Source organism: Seriola dumerili, unplaced genomic scaffold, assembly GCF_002260705.1.
Source record: "Seriola dumerili isolate Sdu_G_001 unplaced genomic scaffold, Sdu_1.0 BDQW01000242.1, whole genome shotgun sequence".
NCBI lineage: Eukaryota > Metazoa > Chordata > Actinopteri > Carangiformes > Carangidae > Seriola > Seriola dumerili.
In genome coordinates this window covers 2560135-2583444 of record NW_019174497.1, presented here as the reverse complement: position 1 = coordinate 2583444, position 23310 = coordinate 2560135, and the positions used below count along the sequence as shown (strand labels likewise).

General features: G+C 36.7%; 4 protein-coding genes and 1 pseudogene across 4 annotated transcripts; all 5 read right to left on the bottom strand.

The window, feature by feature from the left end:
• Positions 1-1292: 1292 nt before the first annotated feature.
• Positions 1293-4498, bottom strand: bpgm (bisphosphoglycerate mutase). The gene is made up of 3 exons (XM_022756076.1): positions 4411-4498; positions 3280-3902; positions 1293-2801 (listed from the first exon to the last, which is right to left on the bottom strand). The coding sequence occupies exons 2-3, from the start codon at positions 3878-3880 to the stop codon at positions 2626-2628; spliced, it is 777 nt and encodes a 258-aa protein (XP_022611797.1). The 5' UTR covers positions 3881-3902; positions 4411-4498; the 3' UTR covers positions 1293-2625.
• A 2037-nt stretch (positions 4499-6535) lies between these two features.
• On the bottom strand, positions 6536-8661 carry LOC111229857 (troponin I, slow skeletal muscle-like; the record flags this gene model as incomplete). Its single annotated transcript, XM_022756343.1, has 5 exons — positions 6536-6622; positions 7358-7531; positions 7695-7784; positions 8376-8507; positions 8611-8661. Coding segments are annotated over 5 exons (534 nt in total), but the record flags the coding sequence as incomplete, so codon positions are not given.
• A 2376-nt stretch (positions 8662-11037) lies between these two features.
• Positions 11038-12610, bottom strand: LOC111229855 (annotated as a pseudogene).
• Positions 12611-16275: 3665 nt separating this feature from the next.
• LOC111229853 (troponin I, cardiac muscle-like) lies at positions 16276-18739 on the bottom strand. The gene is made up of 8 exons (XM_022756341.1): positions 18659-18739; positions 18183-18210; positions 18057-18060; positions 17912-17953; positions 17666-17797; positions 17129-17218; positions 16822-16995; positions 16276-16638 (listed from the first exon to the last, which is right to left on the bottom strand). The coding sequence occupies exons 2-8, from the start codon at positions 18191-18193 to the stop codon at positions 16552-16554; spliced, it is 540 nt and encodes a 179-aa protein (XP_022612062.1). The 5' UTR covers positions 18194-18210; positions 18659-18739; the 3' UTR covers positions 16276-16551.
• A 607-nt stretch (positions 18740-19346) lies between these two features.
• LOC111229854 (troponin I, slow skeletal muscle-like) lies at positions 19347-22553 on the bottom strand. Its single transcript, XM_022756342.1, has 9 exons — positions 22369-22553; positions 21047-21075; positions 20837-20840; positions 20664-20705; positions 20439-20570; positions 20271-20360; positions 19999-20169; positions 19820-19910; positions 19347-19699 (listed from the first exon to the last, which is right to left on the bottom strand). The coding sequence occupies exons 2-8, from the start codon at positions 21055-21057 to the stop codon at positions 19824-19826; spliced, it is 537 nt and encodes a 178-aa protein (XP_022612063.1). The 5' UTR covers positions 21058-21075; positions 22369-22553; the 3' UTR covers positions 19347-19699; positions 19820-19823.
• Between the last annotated feature and the right edge of the window lie 757 nt (positions 22554-23310).

Here is a 23310-nt window from a genome sequence, read left to right as displayed (position 1 = left end):
TGAAGAGTGATTAAGCAACATAAGATAATTTCTTGCAACAAGTAAGTTGTAATCTTTGAATATAGGGTACGTGTTCTTGATCAAAACCAAAAAACTATTCTCGTGAATGAGCCATACACCTATCCTGACACAATATTAATTGAAACCAGCTACAACTTTACCAGTCACAGTGCCAGTCATATTCTTCTCAACTCTGGTTAACAAATCTCAAATTCCTCCACGTCAACCTCAAAAAGCTAGAAGATAGCATCATAAGAACTTACCAGGCCTGCAGAGCAGAATGATTGTTCTTGCTGAAAATCAGCAGACGGAGAGCAACCAGAGGTTTATAAGCACAGTGTTAACAGCTCCGCCTGCTCAAGCTGCAACTCAGTGATGTCCACACAGGCCTGATGTGTGTGTGCATGTACACGGTTGAACTTTAAGGATGTGTTTAAATTCTAATGCCACTGATTCATCTAATTTATACACACTCAATTATTTCTGAGATTATTAACTGTTTAAGTTCTATAGGATATGGTCTTTAGAAGAGTCAATAAGCAAAAGATTTCTGAGAAAATCATAAACCTTGTGTGTCCGCCTGGTTTCCTTTCTACGTGATTCTGAACCGCCCAAATGCTGTATATAATGAATGATAGTTTTCTGAATGAGTGATAAAATGTGCATTCCTCAAAAACCATGTTTCTTATTACTTTCAAAGCGCTAGCTTAAGCCCTCTAACACTCATTCCCTTGCTGGTGTGAATGCATATTTGATAAGAAATGTAAAATGACAGGTGTACTTCAGATGCCTGGATGATGCACCTCTGCAATACAAAATGTGACTTATAGACTACACGTGAACACTATGGTCCATGGTTCACACACTATGTGAACACTGATACAGTATAATGTCTACAATATAACATAGTATCATTGCCACCACATGGATAGGAATAAGAATCCTGCTGATCATCATGTCCATTTAAGAGCATTTTCAACCAATTAGAGGGTTTCTCCCTGGCTCAGCCCATCTGGTTTGGCCAACTCACAGAAATGGTTGAGAAATGAAGAGCCACTCCTCTGGATCCATCTGTGGTAGCCAAACAGACTCAGCTGTTTATTGTTTCCAGTGGGCTCAAGGCAACCAGAATCCAAATTACAGGCATATCTGTACTTCCAAAACAGCATTGTTGTTTGTTTTCTAATTTGTTCCTATTGCTCCACCATGAAATTTACAGCTCACGTATTATATATATCTCTGTGACGTCTGAGACATTGAATTATCTGACAATATGAAGCTTAAAATTGACCTTAACAGAGTAATTAAAAGTTTTATTTTAGGAAAATGTTATTCCCTTTATTCCATCATGCTAACTCTCCCATGGGAAGGTGTAGACAGCAGGAAAGACATTAAATCATCCTCCATGAAATTACAAATATATCAGTGTTTTCTACCCTTTAGTATAATCATATGCATGTTCTTAACTTATCATCTTTCCCCTGTTGACCTAACAAACCAGTGTACAAAATAACAGTGGCAGATAAAAACCACAACAAACTGAGAAAACAGGAGACACAAACGATGCACAGTACTGTAACAAGAGACACAATACAACATGCAGTAAAGTAGCCTGTACCACACACAGTAGTAACATAATATTAAAAGAGAGTGCTGCTATAAGAACAAAAATTTAGAATTTAAAATGAACATCAAATAGTGCTTGTTTTTCACATGGTTTGCATTTTTTCAACAAGGGGATAAATTCAAAAAATCTTCCTCATATCCCCAAAACGTGCAAAGCATAAACCAGTTATACCAAATAACCACGGTCGATAGCCATGGTGTTTTAAACTCAATGTATTCAATGTCAAATTGAATGTACTGTATGAACCTAATAGAAAAGCAACATGTCTGCCTGTCATACCTATAGGACATTTAAAACTATAAGTAACTCACATACGACAGTAGAGGATTTAAGTGTTTTGCATATTTACAGCTCTTCTGTGGCTCACAATTAACCCATTCTTTAAATGAACAGCCTGGCTATCAATTTCTATGAGGTAAAGTTTGTTAATGGAGTGCTTTTATTCCCAAATAAAATCACCATAAGACCTGTTTGAGCTTTCAAAAATAACTGAATCTGAGCATGAGGTTAATACTGAAGGCACATTTTTAAAATGTAAGAGAAAACCCTTAAAGCTTATCACTGTAATAGAAAAGCATCATTTAGCAAAAGAGCATTATTTTCCTTCAAGATTTTTCACCTTCACCACATTACTATAAATACGCAAAGGTAGAGTCAAGGAGTAAATAAATACATAACCACTTTAGGGTCACCATACAGTCATACGTAGGGACAATTAGCTTAAAAATAAGATATGAACCAAATTTGCCCTCAGTGCTTACACATAATACACAGCGCTGAAACATTTACAGTACATTGATGGACTTCTTCCTTCTTCTTCCTTATTACACATACAGCAATTTAACTGTAAGTCAGAACACCTGTTCTTTTAATCTTACTAACAAGAATCTCTTGTTGTTATTGTCTAATGTTATATTATGAGTTATCTGATTATTTTGAAGAGGATCAGAAGAGACAAGAACAGAGCTATGTTAAATCTTACAGTCAGTTTAGTGAATTCAAGTTGATGGTTTGGCTTTTCCCTGATCCTCCACCTTTTTAATGGCTGCCTGAATCTTTGCCTGGTCTCCCAAGAGCTGTCGCGGTTTCACAGGCCTCAGGTTTTCATCCAGCTCAAGCAGCACAGGTATCCCTGTAGGTAAAGTCACGTTGGCTATGTCCTTCTCTGATATACCTGTTGAAATAAGAATACTAATATTAAAACCATGCCAGACAATCAAACTACAACCAAGCTTGCTGACAGTTTGCAGACTTTCATTTTGCAATAGTGCTGTATGATGACATTATATGCAGGAAAGCTGCCAGCCACTGCTGCATATGATTATGTAACAGTCAATATGTGTTAAGTTACTGAGTGGCCTGTGGCACATGAAGCCCCGGCAGCTTATGAGTGTGATGAAAGGTCAGCGTGGATTTCATAGCCTCTGCCAAATGTAACATAAACCCACTGGCCTTTTTGTGCAGGTTCAACCTTCCATTTCTGGAACTGAAAAATGTCCTTCCCCAATTCACTGAATCTGATGACTAAAAAAGCAGCTTGTAAAGCTTCAAACAGGAACTGTTGCTGAATTCAACCGAATGCATTCACCGCACAAAAACAAAAGCTGAGAGAGCACTGTTTTAAAATAGCCTAGGTCAGTCCAGTAGCATACCTTCCAGGTGTTTCAGCAGAGCCCTGCAGCTGTTTCCATGAGCAGAAATGAGCACAGTCCTGCCTTTCCTTATCTCTGGCACCACAGTTCTGTCCCAGTATGGCAGCAGCCTGTCCAGCACCTCCTTCAGGCTCTCTGCTCGAGGAAGGCTGTCCTTGGACACATCACAAGTTGCATATCTACGGTCATTGTAGATTTCCAGAAAGTATGGATGGGATTCATCAATCGGAGGTGGAGTGATGTCATAGCTCCTTCTCCACAGCTTCACCTGTTCCTCTCCATGTTGTAAAGCCATCTCTGCCCGGTTCAAGCCAATCAGGGCACCATAGTGGCGCTCATTAAGTCTCCAGGACTTGACAACAGGGACCCACTCCTGGCCCATAGCCTCCAGCACCAGCCAGGCTGTCTGGATGGACCGGCTAAGTATGGAGGTGAATACCAAGTCGAACTTGTAGCCCTGTTCTTTCAAGAGCCTGCCACAGTCTTGGGCCTCCTTCACCCCATCTTCACTCAGCTTCTGGTCAACCCAGCTGCAGAAGCGGTTCTCTTTGTTCCAGGCCCCCTCACCATGCCTCAGCAGAAAGAGTCTGTACTTGGACATCCGAAGCACCAGCAGCAGAAACCTGCACACATTCAGAGTAAATTAATGTAAAAATCATGCAGTCAGTGAAAGCAGAAGTAAAAATATTACATTAATTTAAGCAGAACACAGCTTAAAATGAATGGCCTCAGTTAGTCACTGGTCTGTCTATCTGATCTGGGTTCAGGAGCAGGGACTTGGAGCCAGCAAAAGGTTAGAGGTTGCCTTATAAAGGTGACAGGTAGATAGCTAGAGCAGTTACCCTTCTTAACCAGCCTTATTCGTCGGCTGAACACTAAACAACAACAGATAACAATACCTAATACTATGTGCAAATACTTTATTGTATGCTGCTGCAAAGCTTTTAAGCTAACCCGAGAGAATGGATGGACGTGCCATAATACAAGCAGCAACGGACACTTAGTCCGTTGCTGCTTGTATTATTTCCACTTAGACCGAGGTAAAGACAGGACCAACCTATAAAACCAAACAACAGGCATGTGGCAACCTCATCCCAAAATGACCAGAATATTTCGAAAAAGTCGTCTTACCCTGTGTGGGTTTTAAATCCGGCCTAAATGGAGATGATACAACCGTTAGTGTTGACAGTACTTCGCAGGCCATGTACAGTACAACAACGTTCCTGTATACGTCAATGAGTGACATTCCAACCGTCCAATCAGAACGGCGCATCTCACATGTGGGTGGGCTCTTTGGCAAACGTTATGCCCATATTAGGAGTAGTAGTAACGGTCGTGGAGGGAGGCGAACGGAGAAGAAGGGCGGTAACTTCTGTCAGCCATGGATGTAGAGAGGTACAGTCGGCTGGTTATAACTGATGATATGATATTTATTTTTCGGATTTATGTTGTTTGTAAGAGAAAAACAGCAGTGTGAAATAACTTTACTTACAGGTAGAGGAAGTGTCGGTTTGTGTAAACCTGTATACCCGCCCAAAATGATACAGGTGTGTAGCTATGGCAATGTAAATATGAAGAAAATCAAACTGTTAATGTTCTAAGTAAAATAATCATTTGTCCTCAATTTTGGGAAACTACTGCCACTCCAACACAATTTAGTAACTGAAATGTTGCTTCAGAACCCGAGGATAGCAGTAAGGGTTGTTCTCTGTATATTGAAGCCATTGTTGAAACCAACTCATTTAATTTCTGCATTTGTCATTTAAAAGGACATTTTGATCTACATTCAGTCCTTTGAATTGAAGCTATAACAATTAGTGGTTAGACGATCAACAGAAAAATATTTGGCAACTATTTTGATAATCCATTAATCGTTTTGAGTCATTTTTAGAGAATATATCAAAATTCTCTGGTCTCATCTTCTCCATTGTTCATATTTTCTGTTTTTCTTCAGTCTTCTGTGATAGCATAATGAATGTGTTTGGGTTTTGCATTTATCAGACATTTGGAAGATGTGACCTTCGGCTTTGGGAGATTGGGATGGATAGTTCTCACAATTTTCTGACATTTTATTTTTCTAACTAATTAAAAAAGTAATTGACAGATTAATCGATAATAAAAATAATCGTTAGTCAGCCCGACTTGAGATTTAATGTAACTCTAATCTTAACCAAAAAGGAAGTCTATAACATAGGGATTGGCGATATAGCTGATCACAGTATACATAATTTTGTATCACAATACTGATGTATATGTCGTGATATAAAACAGCTTCTGGAAACTGTTTATGGATAAAATAACCTGGTGGGATGTGTCAGTACCGGACAAATCAAAGTGCTTTGTCACATTGTTGCTTAAATCATTAAATATCCAATATTGCTATAAAACCTGATATTTGACTCACAATAATCTCATAAAATAAAGGGAGATCTGAAAAAGGCATGTCATTTTTTGACAGTAGTCATTATTTATGTGGATATACACTAAATCATCAGATGATAACTTGACTAATACAAGTATACAAATATTTGAACACTGCTGTAAGGAGAGTAATAGCTCTCCAGTTTAAGGCACAGATGACCAGTCTTCTTTGAGCAATGTCAATTACATTTTATTGTTTTATGCACAATTCATAACACTGCTTCTTCTCATCAAAGTGTCTTTAAGTTTAATGCCACATTCATTTTTAAGGATGCTCACCTTGATGTGACTCCATGAACAGTTGACTGTCAAAATTAGCTGTCCCTGGAATGTGTATTCATTCTCTTTCTCAATCCAACAGGTATTATTATCTTTGTGGAAAACACAAGAACAAACACAAATGTTGATTTCCATGTTTTATGTTGCCATGATTTGGAAGATGCTTTTGAAGGCAACAGGATCAAAGTATAACAGTAACATACTTGTTAAAACATACCCAACTGCGTGATTATTGCCTGTTTATATGGACAGCCAATAGTGGTGCTCTGTTCATGAAATCATATGGATGCCAAAAACTACAAAAGCAGTACACTGCTCAAATACGTTAAATACATATGTTTTTCATAATACAGTTTGCATTACGCCATTATATAAAAAACTATATGTATTCCTCGAAGTATAATAAGTTAATATGTTCACAGTTGAAACATGGACTTTCCAGAACCTACTGGTCTTCATTTTCACTGTCATTATAAAATGAACAATAGTCACATGATTCACTGGTTCCACCTGTTATAAAGCAGTAAACATCTTCACAAAGATATTCACTTCAAATCTACTGCCCGGCATCAAACAACTTCTTTCTGCCCTCCATACCGGACATGGCATCCACATTCTTACGCCAGTCAGTCACTTCCTCTTTCTGTGGGGTGAAAGTATAAAAAGGATTGGCCTCACTTAATTCTCATTAGAACACAATTAGTAGTCATTTTGCCATAGTATTTTCTTGTAGTCGTTTTGGACAACACAAATAGGCATACAGTGATGGGGAAGATAAGGATACATGCATGTAATAACATAAAATAATTTTTTTTTCTCTTGCAGTAAATATTACCTCAGACACTTTATTCTTATTCCTTTATATTTTTTTTTAACAAATGATACCCTTCTCAAGTTTAAGCCTACTTTCTAGTTCATTTAAAAGCATTTCAGTTCAGGTTTCACATCAGGGTTTCATTTTAGGCATCATTTAAATCTGCTTTAATTATCCCACCGACTTTCTTAATGTATTTGCTCAAGAAATGTATATCTTTAGCTTCAGTCATAGTGTTAATATATTCAGGCTCAATATCAGTGTACAGTCCCAAATTTATTGTTTGCCAATGGTGGCAATCAATGTGTAATGATAATAAAGATGTAGTCTATTAAAGCTGAAATCAAAACAATTTAAGCAGTCTTACCAAAATTGTGCAGATTGTCAGCTGTTTGATATATTTTCAACTGTTTTCTCATTTGATTGCTTATGTTGTTTTTAATATACTGTGTGTACCCAAATAAAATAAAATAAATAATAATATATAATATATAATAAAATAACGGTGAAGGGACACCACATGATAATTTGCGATAAACTGAAGTTAAAGTCAGAAACCCTTACCTTTTCCTCCTCCTTCTTTACAGTCTTGAGGTTGGCCTTGAAGTCCACAGACTCTTTGACCTTAGAGCCCAGCAGAGCCCCCAGCATGGCGTCAGCAGACACTCTCACCCTCCTCAGGTTTGGTCTCTTCATCTTGCCCTTCAACTCAAAGATCTTTTGAGACAGGTCCTGGATCTTTTTCCCACACAAGAGACACCCCCCCACTCAACATTACCATAAAGTTTTAATTTCCCATTTAATATTGGTTACATAGTATGCATTCCTTAAATTTGTATGATGCTTAATTTTATGTGAACAAGGATAAAGCTGAAATGGTTATTTACGAAATATCACTTACCTCCCTATCATTTTTTGTCACTTTAGAAGCAACGTCATACCGCTGTTCATCAACCACATCAATTTTCTGGTGTAGTTCTTTGCAAAGATTCTGTGGACAGAAACCTTTAGTGCATTAGACTCATAATGTATTTCTTTAAAAGTCTGACAGTGTAAGGACAGTATGACATGTAGGCATTTGTTTATAAAATACTGTATACCTTAAATATGATTCTATATAAATACATTACAAAGAATTTTTTTGGATAATTGGTATGATCCACAGATTAACCCATGCAACCTATGCATTATTTTCTTTGGAAATAGTTTCTTATGGTCCAATTTAAAACTGTTGACTTCAAGGTGTATGGATTGTTCCAACTAATTGTTCCTGGCAAGAGATATTACGTGTTGTGGTTTTCAAATTTTCAAATTTCACTTTCTGGTGCTTTGAGCCCCATAAACAAAATTACATTCACCACAGTTATATTTGGGTGGTTGCATACGTCTCAGAACCCCTGCAAATAAAGCCAAAACTAATTGCTTTTAGCTAGATATCATTAGGGGTAGGTGGGAAAAAGTGATTTGGGTGAAGTGATGGTGAAGTGTTAAGACAGTCATCTGATTTAATGTTGACTTTCATTAGAGTCATAACCATAAAAAGATCCTTGTGTGGATTAAGGTGCTTCAGTGATAAATATACCTGTAGATCCTGCAGAGACAGGCCTGACATTTGGAGGGCTGGGACTCTCTCAGTAAGGGTTCTCTCTCGTTCATCTTTTCTGACTTGCTTTTCATTCTCCAGCATGGTCATGGCCTTCTTTATCAGTTTGGTCTGGTGCACAGCACATACACATACAAAATTACACCTCAGTCAACCAGACAGTATATGGATTACACTACTTTTTACAGCATTACTATCCAAGACTAACACACACCTTCAGGAACAGTCTGCGAGATGCAGAGATCTTTGGCTTTGGTTTCTGGAAAAGAAGCCAGTGTACAGTTCATTCAAATTTTTATACTTACTTATCATAATTTATTCCTGCACCAGTTCAAGTTGTTAAAGCAGGTTTATTTTCACTCCCAGTAGAAACTGCAGATTGTGTTCAAGTGTGAAGATGATGCATGCTATTTCTGTTATGACACTATATACATGATAAATGATGACTAACACCCTGAGAAGAATTTGATCTGATCTGTCTTATAATGTTTGATTCATGTCATGTAATACATAATTTTGTTATTTAGATTATGAAGTCAGTCAATTCTATGAGTAGTCAGAAATTACAGATTTAACGTACAGAATACCTAGCTTGTAGAATACATAATTTTGAGTCCCACAAATGATACCATAAATTTAAAATCAAAATCAGATTAATCAGTTAAACAGCCAACTCACCGCAGGCCTGTCCAATTAGGATGGAGGTATCCACAATTCAAAGAGAAAGAGGAGAAGTAGAATTTGTGACATTTTTGTAATTTCACACACCATGTGTGCGTAATGGTGTCATGAAAGTTACTAACACATGGATACTTACGCTTCAGACATGGTTGCAGTTTTGTGTGTCCCCTTAAGTTGAATCTCTCAGTGGAAAAAGACAGGAAGAGAAAAATTATCAGTTTTTTTAGAATGGGAATACACACATATCCATTTCTGCTTAGCAAAATTAGTAAAAACTGACCATCAGTTTCATCAGCAGTTAGAAAGTTTGAGTTAGAAACCCCATATACCACTGGTTGTAGATCCACAGCAGGGCACACAAACAAGGTATGACATTGTATAAAGGTCAAACGTATGACTAAGAAAATACTCTCTGAAACAAAGCCAACAATAGTTCTAATTACCTGACAAGTGTTCACTCAAAAATAAAACAAAGGGGGCAGGATAGTTTTTTTCACATTTTTTAAAATCATTTTTTCACAATTTATTCATTATTTCATTCCTAATTCCAGATAACTACATTGAAATGACACAACTAAATTGTAAGTGATGGTAATAGGATAACACTGATGTGTTATTTATAACTTCAACATGGACTTCTGTTTGAGATCAGAGGAAGGCAGCTGATCTCGAAAGTGAAAAAAATGTCCCCTCCCTCAATAACTTGTAAGATATCTTAACACAAGATAGCTGTCTTTTTTTCTTTTTTTTAATTACATTTAGTTGTAAGAAATTATAACTGGTATTAACATAAATGCTGTTTTACAGCTTTTATTAATACTGATGAATTTGGACTTTTTCGAGTTTTTGCAATTTCTATCTAGAATATTGTAATAAAAAGCCTTAATTTTGTTTTTTTATCCTTTAATTCTCTGTAATTTTTAGAAATAAAATTCTTACCTTATGCAACAGATGACAAATACTCACAGGCTTCTTTTTCTGAGACGAGAAGGACAGTAAGAGGGTAGATATATAGATTCTAGAGCTCATGTGAGTGGCTCACTAAAATAGACCCTCTGTCCTCACCATTCTTGAGCCACGTCTCTCACATCACATACATATGAGGTGTGAAAGTTCTTGTTGAGCCTTAGATGCTTTCTTAGTCTCCTCGCTAAGGAGGAGAGGGTGAGGACTGAAGGACCTTTAGTCCAACATTGTGATTTTGAGGAAAAAATTAAAAGTTGATCCTGTGTACAATCCAAAGTGATTATTAGATTATATAGTGGAGAAAAACAAAAGCAGGATTGTTATGTTTTTTTATTAAGACACCAGTGCTGGTTCCAACTTTGTATCAGGTACATAAAATATGATGAAAACATTCTCCCACTGCAACAACTTTAACAGAGACTGAAATTATACTGTTTGATTTAAATTTTTAGCAGTATATCTTTAATTATCAGACAACAATATAGATGTCTGATTTATCACAATAGATAACACACTATTGGTTGTTAAGTTTTGAGGGACAAAAACATTTTCTCCTCAGTCAAAATACTCTGCTGTGGGTCCACAGTGTCTGAGTAGACTGTGATGTTTTGAAAGAATTATACTGCCATCTTGAGGCCACAGTGGAGAACTACTGCAAACAATCACTGCATCATTAATACACAGTGGTTAATACTGAAGTAGATTGAAGGTCAACTCATCGGAATACAGCACTGTCTTTAATACCATATATAATTCATTTTTTCCTATTATATGAATAAATTAAAAACAACTTGAAGCCTACAATCAATTTTAAAATATTCAAAATATTGCAACAAACAAACAATGTTTGTTGCTTTTCCAAGACAATCCTAGTTTTAAGGGTGTTTATCCTACCTGCAAATGTTTTCTAAATCAATATGATATAAATCAGATGGTAGATAATGTTAAGAATTAGACCTAAGAAGATGATTTAAACAAAAATAATTATTTCTTTTTAGTTTCCAGAGGCATCAAACAGCTTCTTCCTTCCCTCCATACCAGACATGGCTTCCACATTCTTACGCCAGTCAGTCACCTCCTCCTTCTGTAAGAAACATAACATAAACAGGATAGATGAGATAAACCTGGTCATTTTGGAGGTTTTTGAGACTCTAAAGCAAAAGCCTGTCTTACCTTTTCTTCTTCCTTCTTGACTGTTTTGAGGTTGGCCTTGAAGTCGAAGGACTCTTTGTGTTTGGAGCCCAGCAGGACGCTCAGCATGGCCTCAGCTGAGATCTTCACTCTCCTCAGGGTTGGTTTCTTAAACTTGCTCTGAAGCTCTGTGATCTTCAGATTCATCTCTTGAATCTGGGCAGGGGATCATGGGATAGACAGGATTGTGCTGTTGTTGTTCTACCTTTTTGAGTCAAGAAGACTTTATCACACTCACTGCTATTTATTTATTTACATGAACACATTATAGAACAAAGCTCCTGAGAATGTGGTTAAAAGCTCTTGAAAAAGCTAGTAAGGGGACACTGAGTTAAACTTTTTTTGTCAAACTAATTAAACTAAATTGTTCAGATGCTGCTGTGGTTAACTAATCAAATTCAAATCAAAGGTTTTATGTATACGATTCAGTTATGTCTTGTTATTCTCAGTGCTGCCACTTAGAGGCAATGTTTGTTCATTTTAAGATCTTTTATGTTTTGACCTTGACCTCATAGTAAAGACACTGGATCCAGAAACGTTAAAACATTAACACATTCATCTTTTTATCCTCACATTCATTTTTGAGCAGCTCACCTCCTTGTCATTTTTGGAAACCTTGAGGCCAATATCATACTGCTCCTCATCCACAACATCAATCTTGTGGTGCAGGTCTTTACATAGATCCTGTAAAAAAAAAAAAAAAGTATAATGCACCTCTAGCAATATGATACTATGACATGAACTCAAATAGAAAGAACTGTGGTCACTGAGAGAAAAACGCTTTATAATGAAGTGAAATACCTGCAACTCTTGCAAAGACAGGCCAGACAGATTTAGAGGAGGAACTCTTTCTGCCAGAGCATCTTCTCTCTCCTTTATCTTCTGCTGTGTGTCCTCCTGCAGCATCTGAGCAGCAACTGCCAACAGTCTGATCTGAGGAAGAAATAAAAATAAATGGATCAAAATGGCCTTTTCCTAATTTTATTGAGCTCTCTAGACCAATTTGAAAAATATGCCAAAAGTCCAAATAATTACCAGAATTGTCAATCTGTTTTTATGATACAACTTGACAATGAGTATGACATCATTTTAAAAGTACTATATATGTAAACTGTATGTATAATACAGTTAACACATTTTTTTTTAACACACAACTATTTCTCACATTGCACAACACTGTACACACCACTTTGTGCTGTTTGCTGACACACAACATCAAAAGCTAAAGTTTAGAGTATACAAAGTTCTGCACTCTAACATCGAATTCTTTATAATGAATATATTTAAAAAGCATCTCAAATTATAATTAAAAAACTTACCTTCAACCCCAGCCTTCGAGAGGAGGAGATCTTTGATTTTTTCTATAATTCATACATTAAGAACATTAATATCCTCAGTCTATACTATATATTGTGGAGCACAGAATATTTGCATATATGATTTTTGTATGACCTTAATATAGAAATAGAGGATTGAAAAAGGTTTTTTTTTTTTATAGATACTCACAGGTCTGTTGGAGCATTAACAAGAGGGAGAAAATATAAACATATTTACATAATGAATATCAACACATAGTTTTATAGTATATTTTAAAGCTGTCAATGAACACATGAAGCTAAGCCAAAAGTGATAATACTCACGCATCAGCCATGATTGTCTTAAATTCCCACTCTGAAATATGGAAAATAAGTGCAATTCCAAAATTTACATAGTCAGTTATTATTGAATCAATTGAATTATTGAATTGAACGAAGAAAAAAATCTATATGTTGGCAGAGTCCTTAGAAATATTAGAAATAGTGCAAATAGAATAAATTCCCTTCACATTTAACACCTGTTCAACTGAGCTGATGAACATTCTGACTTCTCTGGTCAAAGTATTTGAGCCACTCCAAACATTCATTCACACATTAAAGCTGCCTGCACAAAGTTATTTATTGTTCGCTCCCTTAATTTTCTCCCTTGTGCAATATAGAAGTGCTCCAAAGTTACATGTATGTGATGGTCCTTTTTCACATTACATGTAACCCAAAAAATTATGTCAACAGAATTTTTTTCATTCAGTTTTTCATTCTTGTGGAATTCACATGAAAATTTAAAATTTAAATAAATTACAACTAAAATTCAATTTTGCTGTGTTAATTTTCAAGTATTATAAGCATGCATTCTCACAAGATAAATCTAAATACTAAAAGCACAAAAGTACCAAAAACCGAATTCACTGAAAACACTTGTATTGTGTCCTTTTCAAAGTTTCAAAGTGCTGAGTCAGTGCATGTGTAAACATAACTGACGAGAGCCTCTGCATAGGTGACAAAAAGGGTGAATGGCCAGATAATCCACAGGCATGTAAGATGACAATGATCAGCTTGCTGTAAATGTTAATCAGAAGACACTTCTCTGAGTTAGCAATTTCACACAGTCTAAGATAACAGTTAGTAGTTTTTAACATGTTAAGAAAATACTTCTTATTGACATAATTCAGCTCAAAACATCTACATGCCCACCGCACTACATCTACAATAATCCACAAGTATCAGAATAGCAACTCTGTACCTTAGTGAAGCCAGACAGCCCCTTGAGCCGCACCTCAAAACTGAACAAAAGCGTGTGTGAGGGGGGAAGCATCGACTTTCTGAAGAGACGATGGAGAAAAATCAATCAGATTTATAGTGTCCGTGCCAAATGTGAATGGCTCACTAAAATAGACTCCTGTCTGTGCTACTGCTACTGTCTGTCCACCAACAGTGACATTTACTGATGCACATACGTAGCATCACCACAATATTCAGACAGGAAAGGAGGTAATAAAAGTTCATTTATGGGCTTAAACCTTTGAGGATCTTGTTTGAGTTCAACAGCACCTGTTGGTGGAAGTGACAGTGAGCATTTAAAGAGGTGACCACACTTGTGCTGTGTCAGTGTCACATATTCACCTTTCACCATTTGGAGTTTGTATCAAAGTTTTTAAGATGTCAAACAGACGAAAGATTTCAATCTGGAGTATCTTTATTCCCTTGTTCCACATCTTTATTTATCGAACAAACAGCATGGTCCAAGTGTGACCACCATGCAAGAGGTTTCTAATACCCACTCCACATCTGTGTTTCTAATTGCCACATGAGCTGTAAGTCTTAAAAATGAAAAAATGTATTGCTTTGTTCATGAAAATTAATGAATTAGTGTTAATTTTTTGAGATTATAAACATGTTTTCCATTAAATAAAAAAAATGGCAGTGGTGTAGTGATTATCACGCCCCATTTGGAGATGTACTCTGACCTATTATCTCCTTGCATCAGTTCGAATTGAATTAGAAGTATTATAATGATCAGGGCATATCCTCAATCCACCTCACTGTATATACATCACTATTCCTTTCCATGTATGTGACAACAGACGATGGTTGTCTGACATGTTACACGACCACCTTAGACTAAAGAACAAAGCCAAAGGATGGTTGGGTTTTATTTAGGGGAGCAGAGCAACAAGGACAGGTGCTGGTCAGGGTTTGATGGTTTGTAAACTGAGCCAGCCAATCTGCGTCATTGTTGTAACAGTGAGTCAAATATTCAAAAGGCTGTGACTCATGCCCTCGCAAAGAATAGGTAGGCAGTTAACAATTGAAGAAGAATAGTGAAGTACACACCGATTACTATCTTGAGATGTCTCATAATCTTGCTTTAAAGTAGTACCACAGTGATTTAGCATTGCACTTCCATAAAGTTGGGGAACTTTCCAGACTTTTATCTCTCATATAGACCAAGCTCAAAGAATACTTCCTGTAAGATCTTTTTGTTAAACCCTTCCTGCCAGGTAGACCAGCCTGAGTACTTTAAGAGTTACGTCCACGTGCAACAATTTCTCATCTCACAATTTATATCCAATGCCAACGTTCACTTCCAATGCAGAGGGTAATGTGCGCTATATGTAGCAAGGTGGAACGAAAGGTGTAGAAGTCGGGGTGGTGGGTGGACATGTAGCGCATCAGACTTTGTTTGTTTCCTGGGACAGAAGTGCACTTAGTACAGTCTGTTCTTATTATTACTACAACTAGGCCTATAATCAATTCGTAGCGATTTTGTTAAGTTATTTTCCCCGAACATCATTCATAACACAATGCCTAGTTAACTGATCTTCACGTGTTAGGGTTAGGTGAACTCCCCCTTTAATATCTATCATCACCCTGGTGTGTGATTTACCACATTAGATGTACTATCAAGAGTTAGTAATACAGAAATGTTGTTGCTCTACTTTTAGTTTTTTGCAAACACATTTGTTCCAGGACTGAAAGGGCAGCAGTAGAGTTTCCAAGGTTCATCAAAGGTTAGAAATTTGACACTTCATAAGGCTTATGATACTCAAAGGTGCTTTGGATGAAAGCATCTAATAATGATCCAGAGCTGCCCCAAAATTGAATGGGTTTTTCTCTGGTCCAAGGCCCATCCCTCCATGAACTTCACTGCCAACTGGTTCAGTCCTTTTTGAGTAATCCTGCTGACAAACACACAAACCAAACAACCAAGCAACAAACAGATCTCCGTGGCTGAGGTAATTATCAAAATTGTTGTCGTTGAATTTCTTTTCTGTCTCTAGTTATGTCTAATTTTCACTTTTAGTAGTAGTAGTGTTGATTGTCACTGTGTTCTGGCTGCTCCTTGTCATTTTACTAAGGGGTTTATTGCAGCCCTGAACCTGCGACCTCTCTTATTTTTGGACGTTCACAGTTCTTAACATGAATGTTCCGTCCACTTTGATTTACAAAGATGATTTAACAACTTTGTTCTCAGCTGCTGCCGTTGACAACTGCCAAGTCCTGGAACTATTACTACCATCTGGCTTATTATGCAATCCCAGGCTGGTGTCAAGAACACTTCGGGTGATGATAAGTTAGATATTTAAAAAAAAAAAAAAAAAAAAAGTGCAGCGTCAGTTTTGTGTGTTAATCAGAAGTGTTTATTATCATCACATAAACCAGTCTATTCCAGGCATTTCCAGATCAGGAAACACAGCAAATTTTAATATGTTCTTTTGTCTCGTAAAAGTGTATGTAATTAAAAATGTTAAATTTGCTGCCAACACTATAAAACAGGACAAAGTGCAATTTGTCTATATGCAAAATATACACAATTCCCTTCCTTTGAATCTTAATTTTGCATATTGCAAACGTGAAGTCTGTACACACACTCACACTCAAATATACACTGTGGGCTTGCTAATTGTGTGCATCATTACACACAATACATCAACACTATTTTCATCTCTTTTCTCATCCATTGTAAAACAGGATTCGTATTTAAAATGTCCATAAATACAAATCTATTGCCCGGCATCAAACAGCTTCTTCCTGCCCTCCATACCAGACATGGCCTCCACGTTCTTACGCCAGTCAGTCACCTCCTCTTTCTGTTCGTAAGAAGAAAATAATTCCTTAGTTTTCACAAAATAACCCCACAATAACATGCCATGATTCAAACCTGATCTGAGCCTTAAACCAAGGAGTCAACCCAGCCTGATATAATCTTGAAAACTTTAAAAACCAGCATAATTAAAAATAAATCAATCTGCTGTTGTAGTTGCCGCCCTTACCTTCTCCTCCTCCTTCTTTACAGTCTTGAGGTTGGCCTTGAAGTCCACGGACTCTTTGACCCTAGAGCCCAGCAGAGCCCCCAGCATGGCGTCAGCTGAGATCTTCACCCTCTTGAGAGCAGGTCGCTTCATTTTACCCTTCAGCTCAAAGATCTTCTGAGACAGATTCTCAATCTGCAGAAAACAATTATGAGTAATTAAAAGTATGTGGTTATACACAGAAAAAAATCTAACAAATCACAATGAAAATTAACCAGAAAATGTATTAGAAACACACTACATAAAATTAATATGAATGAACATGTACCTCCTTGTTATTTTTAGCCACCTTGGCTTCAATGTCGTAGCGCTCTTCATCTACCACATCAATCTTATGGTGCAGTTCTTTGCACAGAGCCTGTAGACAGAAAGAGAATCAAATCAGATTTATTGAACAAATCCCTGAGAAACTTGCAGTCCTCTGGTTCATTGCACAGCTGCACATCTCAAACTCAAAGGTTTTATTTTTCTGTGTAGTGATGCAACATTTATGAAACATTGCACCAGGGAGCACAGTGTTTTCTATTAATACTGTGTTGATTGTTACCCTTAGTGATTACTTGCTGTGTATTTAACATGCAAATGAATGATATTTCTAATAGTATGAGTTATTAATGACTTGAAGGTTACTTTGAATGAAAGTGTCAGCTAAATGCCAAAATGTCGAGGCACCTGTCCTGTAATGCACCTACTGCATGTGAACATGGCGTCTATATACATCAGAGGAATGCATAAGTGTGGATAATTTCAGCCATGCTGTTTCATTGGAATATGATGGGCGGCTCATGCAATGACCTGAGCATACCTGAAGGTCCTGCATGGACAAACCAGAGAGCTGGAGTGGAGGGACTCTCTCACTTAAAGTAGTTTCTCTTTCCAGCTTCTTTTCCTCCTTCTCCTTCTCCAACATCATAGATGCCATTTTCAGCAGTTTGGTCTAAATTAGGCAGAAAAATCTATTTTATTGAACCATTTTGTTAATTTAGCACTAAACTATCACTGGTCAGATGGTCACATAGATTATGTTTCGGTAAAGAACAAAGGACAATACCTTGAGAGCCAATCTGCGAGATGCAGAGATCTTTGATTTTTTCTACACAAAAGGCAGTAGACAAAAACTTAATGAACCAACAGTTACATAAGACACACCTGGTTTCTTAATAAAGATTCTTTGTATATACAACAATAAAACTTACCGGTCTGTGTTGGAGATTGAGATATGGGAAAGAAAACAAAATATATGAGTCAGTAATGACATGCTGAAGATCTGAAGGATGACAATAATTTTACAAATTTACATAATCAAACAATATATAACTTACGCCTCAGACATGGTTGGATACTTTTTGTCTGTTAAAAAATTAAAGAAAATGAAATTAAAATTATTCAGAGACAGTAATGGTTGCATTTTTCCTCTTTAGAATTAAAGTACAAGCTGTATTATAAACACACTTTTTATAAATGATATTTAATTATTTTGTGATTCATGAACCAGTATTTGTATGTTTACTGCACAAACTTCTGTTGACTGAGCCAAGTTAGAGTCACCCAGACCTTGGTATGGTAATACACCAACATTAAGCCTTTAAATTAGCAGCACTGCTTGCATTAGTGCTGCCGATTGTTTGAGTGATATTCCGTTTTTAATCCCAACTGTAGTTGATCCATTTTAAGAATCAAAATCCGAATTAGTTGCTGCCAAATAAGACAGTATATAACAAAACATCTCATGTTTGCAAATATAAAGAAATTCTCAATATCATTTGTTGAGATAATTGAAAACATTGGTTGTTCCTACCAGGTACTGTAAATGACAGTTTACAGTAGTGCACTTCTTCTTTATCTAAATTACTTGAGAGAATTTAAACATTAAATTGATGAACCAAACGTGCTTTTACATTCAATGCATAGTTCTAATTGTCATATCTAATATTTTATTCTCTTAAAAGATCCAACTGTCATAAATCTTACATTCACAGTAAGTTTGCATGGTTATGTTTTTCCACCAACTCTGCATGTCACAGCATAATAAGGCTCCAGCTATTCTTTAAATTATTTTAGATAAGTGCAACAGGTGAAATGGTGTAATTGTCTCATATTAAGCTACACTATCATCATCGCAAACATCAACATACCTTTTTTTTTTTTTAAATCTCTGCAGGAAACCTGTTGAGGTGAAGAGTCTCTGTCTTTCAATGACAGAAAGAAAACTCAAGTCAAATTTAATGACTCCTATTGCCTTCTCTGAGTGGCCAACTAAAATAGCCTCATCTGTCCTGACAGCCAGTATACTGTATATCTTTAACATGGCATCCCCCAACATGCTCCTGTTGCTCAACAAGATTGCAAGACATTTAAGCAGCCTTGACTCTAGTAATTAATATCTGTTTTGTCTGTGAGTTGAATACACCATGATGAAGTTAACTGTTACTAAAATAGGGAGATTAATCATAAAAATAAAGTCTGAACAAACCCAAAGAAACCAGTCAAGTGATCATGGTCATTTAATCAGCATCACATGTATTACACATAGTGCGACAGTGCCATCATCTGTATAATATAGATACTGCACTAACTCATAAAGCTAATCAGCCTTTTCTTTAATACAATTTCAATATGCTAAGGATACTGCATACTATACAGTTTATATTATCACATTCAGTGGTAGTCTTTACATACAGGTTTATATTAAATGAAAATTAAAGATGTTTTAATACAGTATAATCTAAATAGTGCATTTTTCTAGTCTTTTACACGTGTCTATAGTTGATATCATTCTTTACAAAACCAGTTTTGTTTCATCCTGTAATGGAAACCTTCTTGTATTTGGACAGTAATTCTGAAATAAAGATGAACAAAGGGATTTAATCAAAACAAAAAAATTTATTTGAACATTGCAAACTCAAGATTTAGTTCAGGAAAGATGTGTTGCTAACACAGCCATGTGTAATGTGAGCACCTTCTTATTGTCCAGCATCAAACAGCTTCTTTCTGCCCTCCATACCAGACATGGCCTCCACGTTCTTACGCCAGTCAGTCACTTCTTCCCTCTGTAAAATAGTGATGCAGTAGGTTGTACATATTTTTTAATGTAGTTAATCATACACCTTGGATGATTGTATCTGCCACCAATTTTACCTTTTCTTCTTCTTTCTTCACTGTCTTAAGGTTGGCCTTGAAATCAGCCTTCATGAGTTTGGAGGTGTCGGTGCATGCACCCAGCATGTCCTCTGTCGTTTTCTTAACCCTCTTCAAGTTCGGTCGCTTTACACCCTTCAGGTCAGAGATCTTTTGAGTCAGTGTATGGATCTGTGCAACAAACATCACAGTTACAGATGAACCAATAATCATCCAACTACAACATCGAAATAGGTCAGTAAATGCATCATTTTATTCGTCACCTACTGTACCTCTTTCTCATTTCTGGCTACCTTGAGCTCCATATCATAACGTGTTTCATCTACAACATCAATCTTATGATGTAGTTCTCTACAAAGATCCTGCAAAGAGGTAAAATGAACCATCAAAAATCTGTAAAATAATAATGATCAAATCAGCATAACTTGTTGCGCCAGTACCTGCAGCTCCTGGACTGACAGACCTGACAGCTTCAACGGAGGGAAGCACTCGTTCACAGCTCTTTCTTTCTCATGTTTCTTCTCTTCACTTTCAGCCACTAGCATAGAAGCTGCCTTCTTCAGCAGTTTGGACTGTAGGATAGCAAGGCCTTACTTAATGAAGTGTTCAATCACACAGCATACTGTTAAATAGTGTTCACATAAGGCCTATAGATCTACACTTACCTTCAAATGCAGTCGGCGTGTTGCTGAATATTTTGGCTTTCTCTGTGACAAAGATATGTACACTTTATACATCAAATACAGATATCAGTGTCGTTGTTTTAAGCATGAAATGAAACATCTGAATCTATATTGGTGATAAATTAATGATTATGAAAGAAACTATTCCGACTCACCGGCCTTCATTATCACGTGTCATGAAAAGCAGACAAAAAAGATTTTTTTTTATTATTTAGGAATCCACAGGAAACAGTGGGAAAAGCTTCCAAAACAGGTCAGTGATAATACACAGAAAAAAAAAGAGGCAAGTCGTCAAAAGAGGTTGAATTTTTTTTAATTTCTCTGATTGTGCAGATGTTTGGTTACTTTAAGAAGAAAATACTCACCCCTCAGACATGGTTGCAGCTTATGGTACCTTTGGAGTGGAAACAACATTTAAAAAAATCATTTTAAGTGTACTACATGAATTTTTAACACATATTGTAACACAGTTTTATACAAAGTATGAATTATTATAATACTGTTTATGAAAACTTAACTTGTATTTTCTACAACTGATATGATGAATATGGTGAATCCAACTAGTCAACTGTTTAATAGATGTATTTAGACTAATTTTCCTCAGGGGCTTTCAGATATTTTTCAGTATTCTTCCAGGTCCAGATTATCTTTCCTATTGTTATAAAGGGCTGAGTAGGGAGTCTGTTGCACGGCTATATTTGGACACATTTCCCCCACGCTTTGGCATGTCCCAGCAGCTGCCATGGCCTTGATGATGCCAAAGAGAGCCAAGCTGCACAGTGATTTGGCAGCAAAGCAAGGAACAACTCCAAACCCATGGGGACTGCAAGAGTTCTTTAAAAAACTGAACAATCCTGACCTTTTCGGAGTCATGTTATTGCTTACTTTTTATTAGGTTGTTTCTGGCATTTTATTTTCAGTTCCAATTTAAATTGCTAAAATGAAAATGAAATGATATTTGTCATTATATCTCCTCCCGTGGCATTTCACATTAATAAACAGATGGAGGTTTCAGAGCAGAACAAAAGCATGTAAGAGCTTCTGACACAACACAGTATATCCAATTTAGATGAAGCCAGCCTGACAGGGTGCGAAAGTCAAGGTAAACAAGAAAAGCAGTAGACGATTTTAGGAAGCCTGCAACCTTGCCCTCCTTCCAGGAGGTTGCCAATTTTAACGAGCCAGCCATCATCACTTATCACACCAGCTTTTCCGTCGTAAGGATGGGTGAAGTGTGCTGTTACCAGCCACCAATACTTTGGCATGCATTTTAAGCCTCGGGTTACATTTCCTCACTTAGAGGATAAAGAGATCGTCAAGAAGCTTGAGGTGTTGTAGGAGTTAAAGCCCGAGAGACACGTTTGAAAAGTTGCTTAAAGACCTTGTCAAAAGTAGCGACATAGCAGAGATTCCCTCACATAAATACCAGCAACACTATCTGTGTCAGGGGCATGCTGATATGCAGTCTTAACTACTTCCTACAATAAAGCCGAACTAGAAGTGACCCAAACAAACATATGGTTGTAAAGACAGGAACTAAGATACCTGGGCTGCTGTCACAGCAGGAGAAAAAGTCTCTCAATCTTGCAATGGCAGGTTAAAGAGCCCCCTTTAATGTTTATAATAAATCTGATTGACTCTTACTTTCTTGTGATAAATAGCAGGTTGATTATTGTATCAAACTTACCTTGAATATGAGAGGAAAACAGAGAGGGCAGCAACAGTGGTGCGTCCGGAAAAGAAAAAGCACTTTATGGTTATTAGTGAAAGATTTACGCATACAAAGTCTGATCTGAATGGCTTGCTAAAATAGACCCCCTGTCCACCTGACAATCACAATGCGCAATCCCTTTTTGATTTGCCCTCAACCCATGACCCATTTACTTCATGTGATAGCACTGCACAAGGTCACACCTCACACATCCCAGTGTTATCCTCTCTGCTGATATCGGGTGCCCTGAGCGTTTGTGTCATGGCATGTACTGGCAGAAGTTAACATCAACAACAAATTGTTTCAGAGGTGCCTTTTAAAGTAATAGGTTTAAGTTTATCAAGAGAAATATAAAATCCCTTGATTAAAAAGAAAAAGTCATTTTATTATCTAAGTCTCGGAGTCTACTGCCACAACTTATCATGTGAGGCTATACTTGGGCACAAACATACTTTGAGCTAAATGCTAGCATCAGCATGCTAATAAGCACAGATGATGGCGCTAGATTAAAAGGGATCACCAAAGTCAGTGAAGGCAATCCTTCCAATGGTTCCTGAGACATTTAATTCTGAACCAAAGGGGTGGACTGACCATACAACAGACTGCCTATCTCCACATGACACATGGCAAAAAAATTAACTTTAGTTAACATTAGCTTTAGTGCCATCCAGTATTTAAAATGTGTAAAACTTTCTTTTAACTTTAACTAATTAGCATTTATAAGCACTATATATATATTCAATACATGCATGAAATTATAACAGTAATGTTGTTGTAAGACAGTATAAGGACATTTTCAAAATGATTTCTCAATGTTTTTCTCAACAATTATAACTCCTTCTATGATGCTTTTGTAACTAGTGTATAAACAGTTAACAATTGCCTGATAATATGTTATAACAAGTGCAACAAGTGATC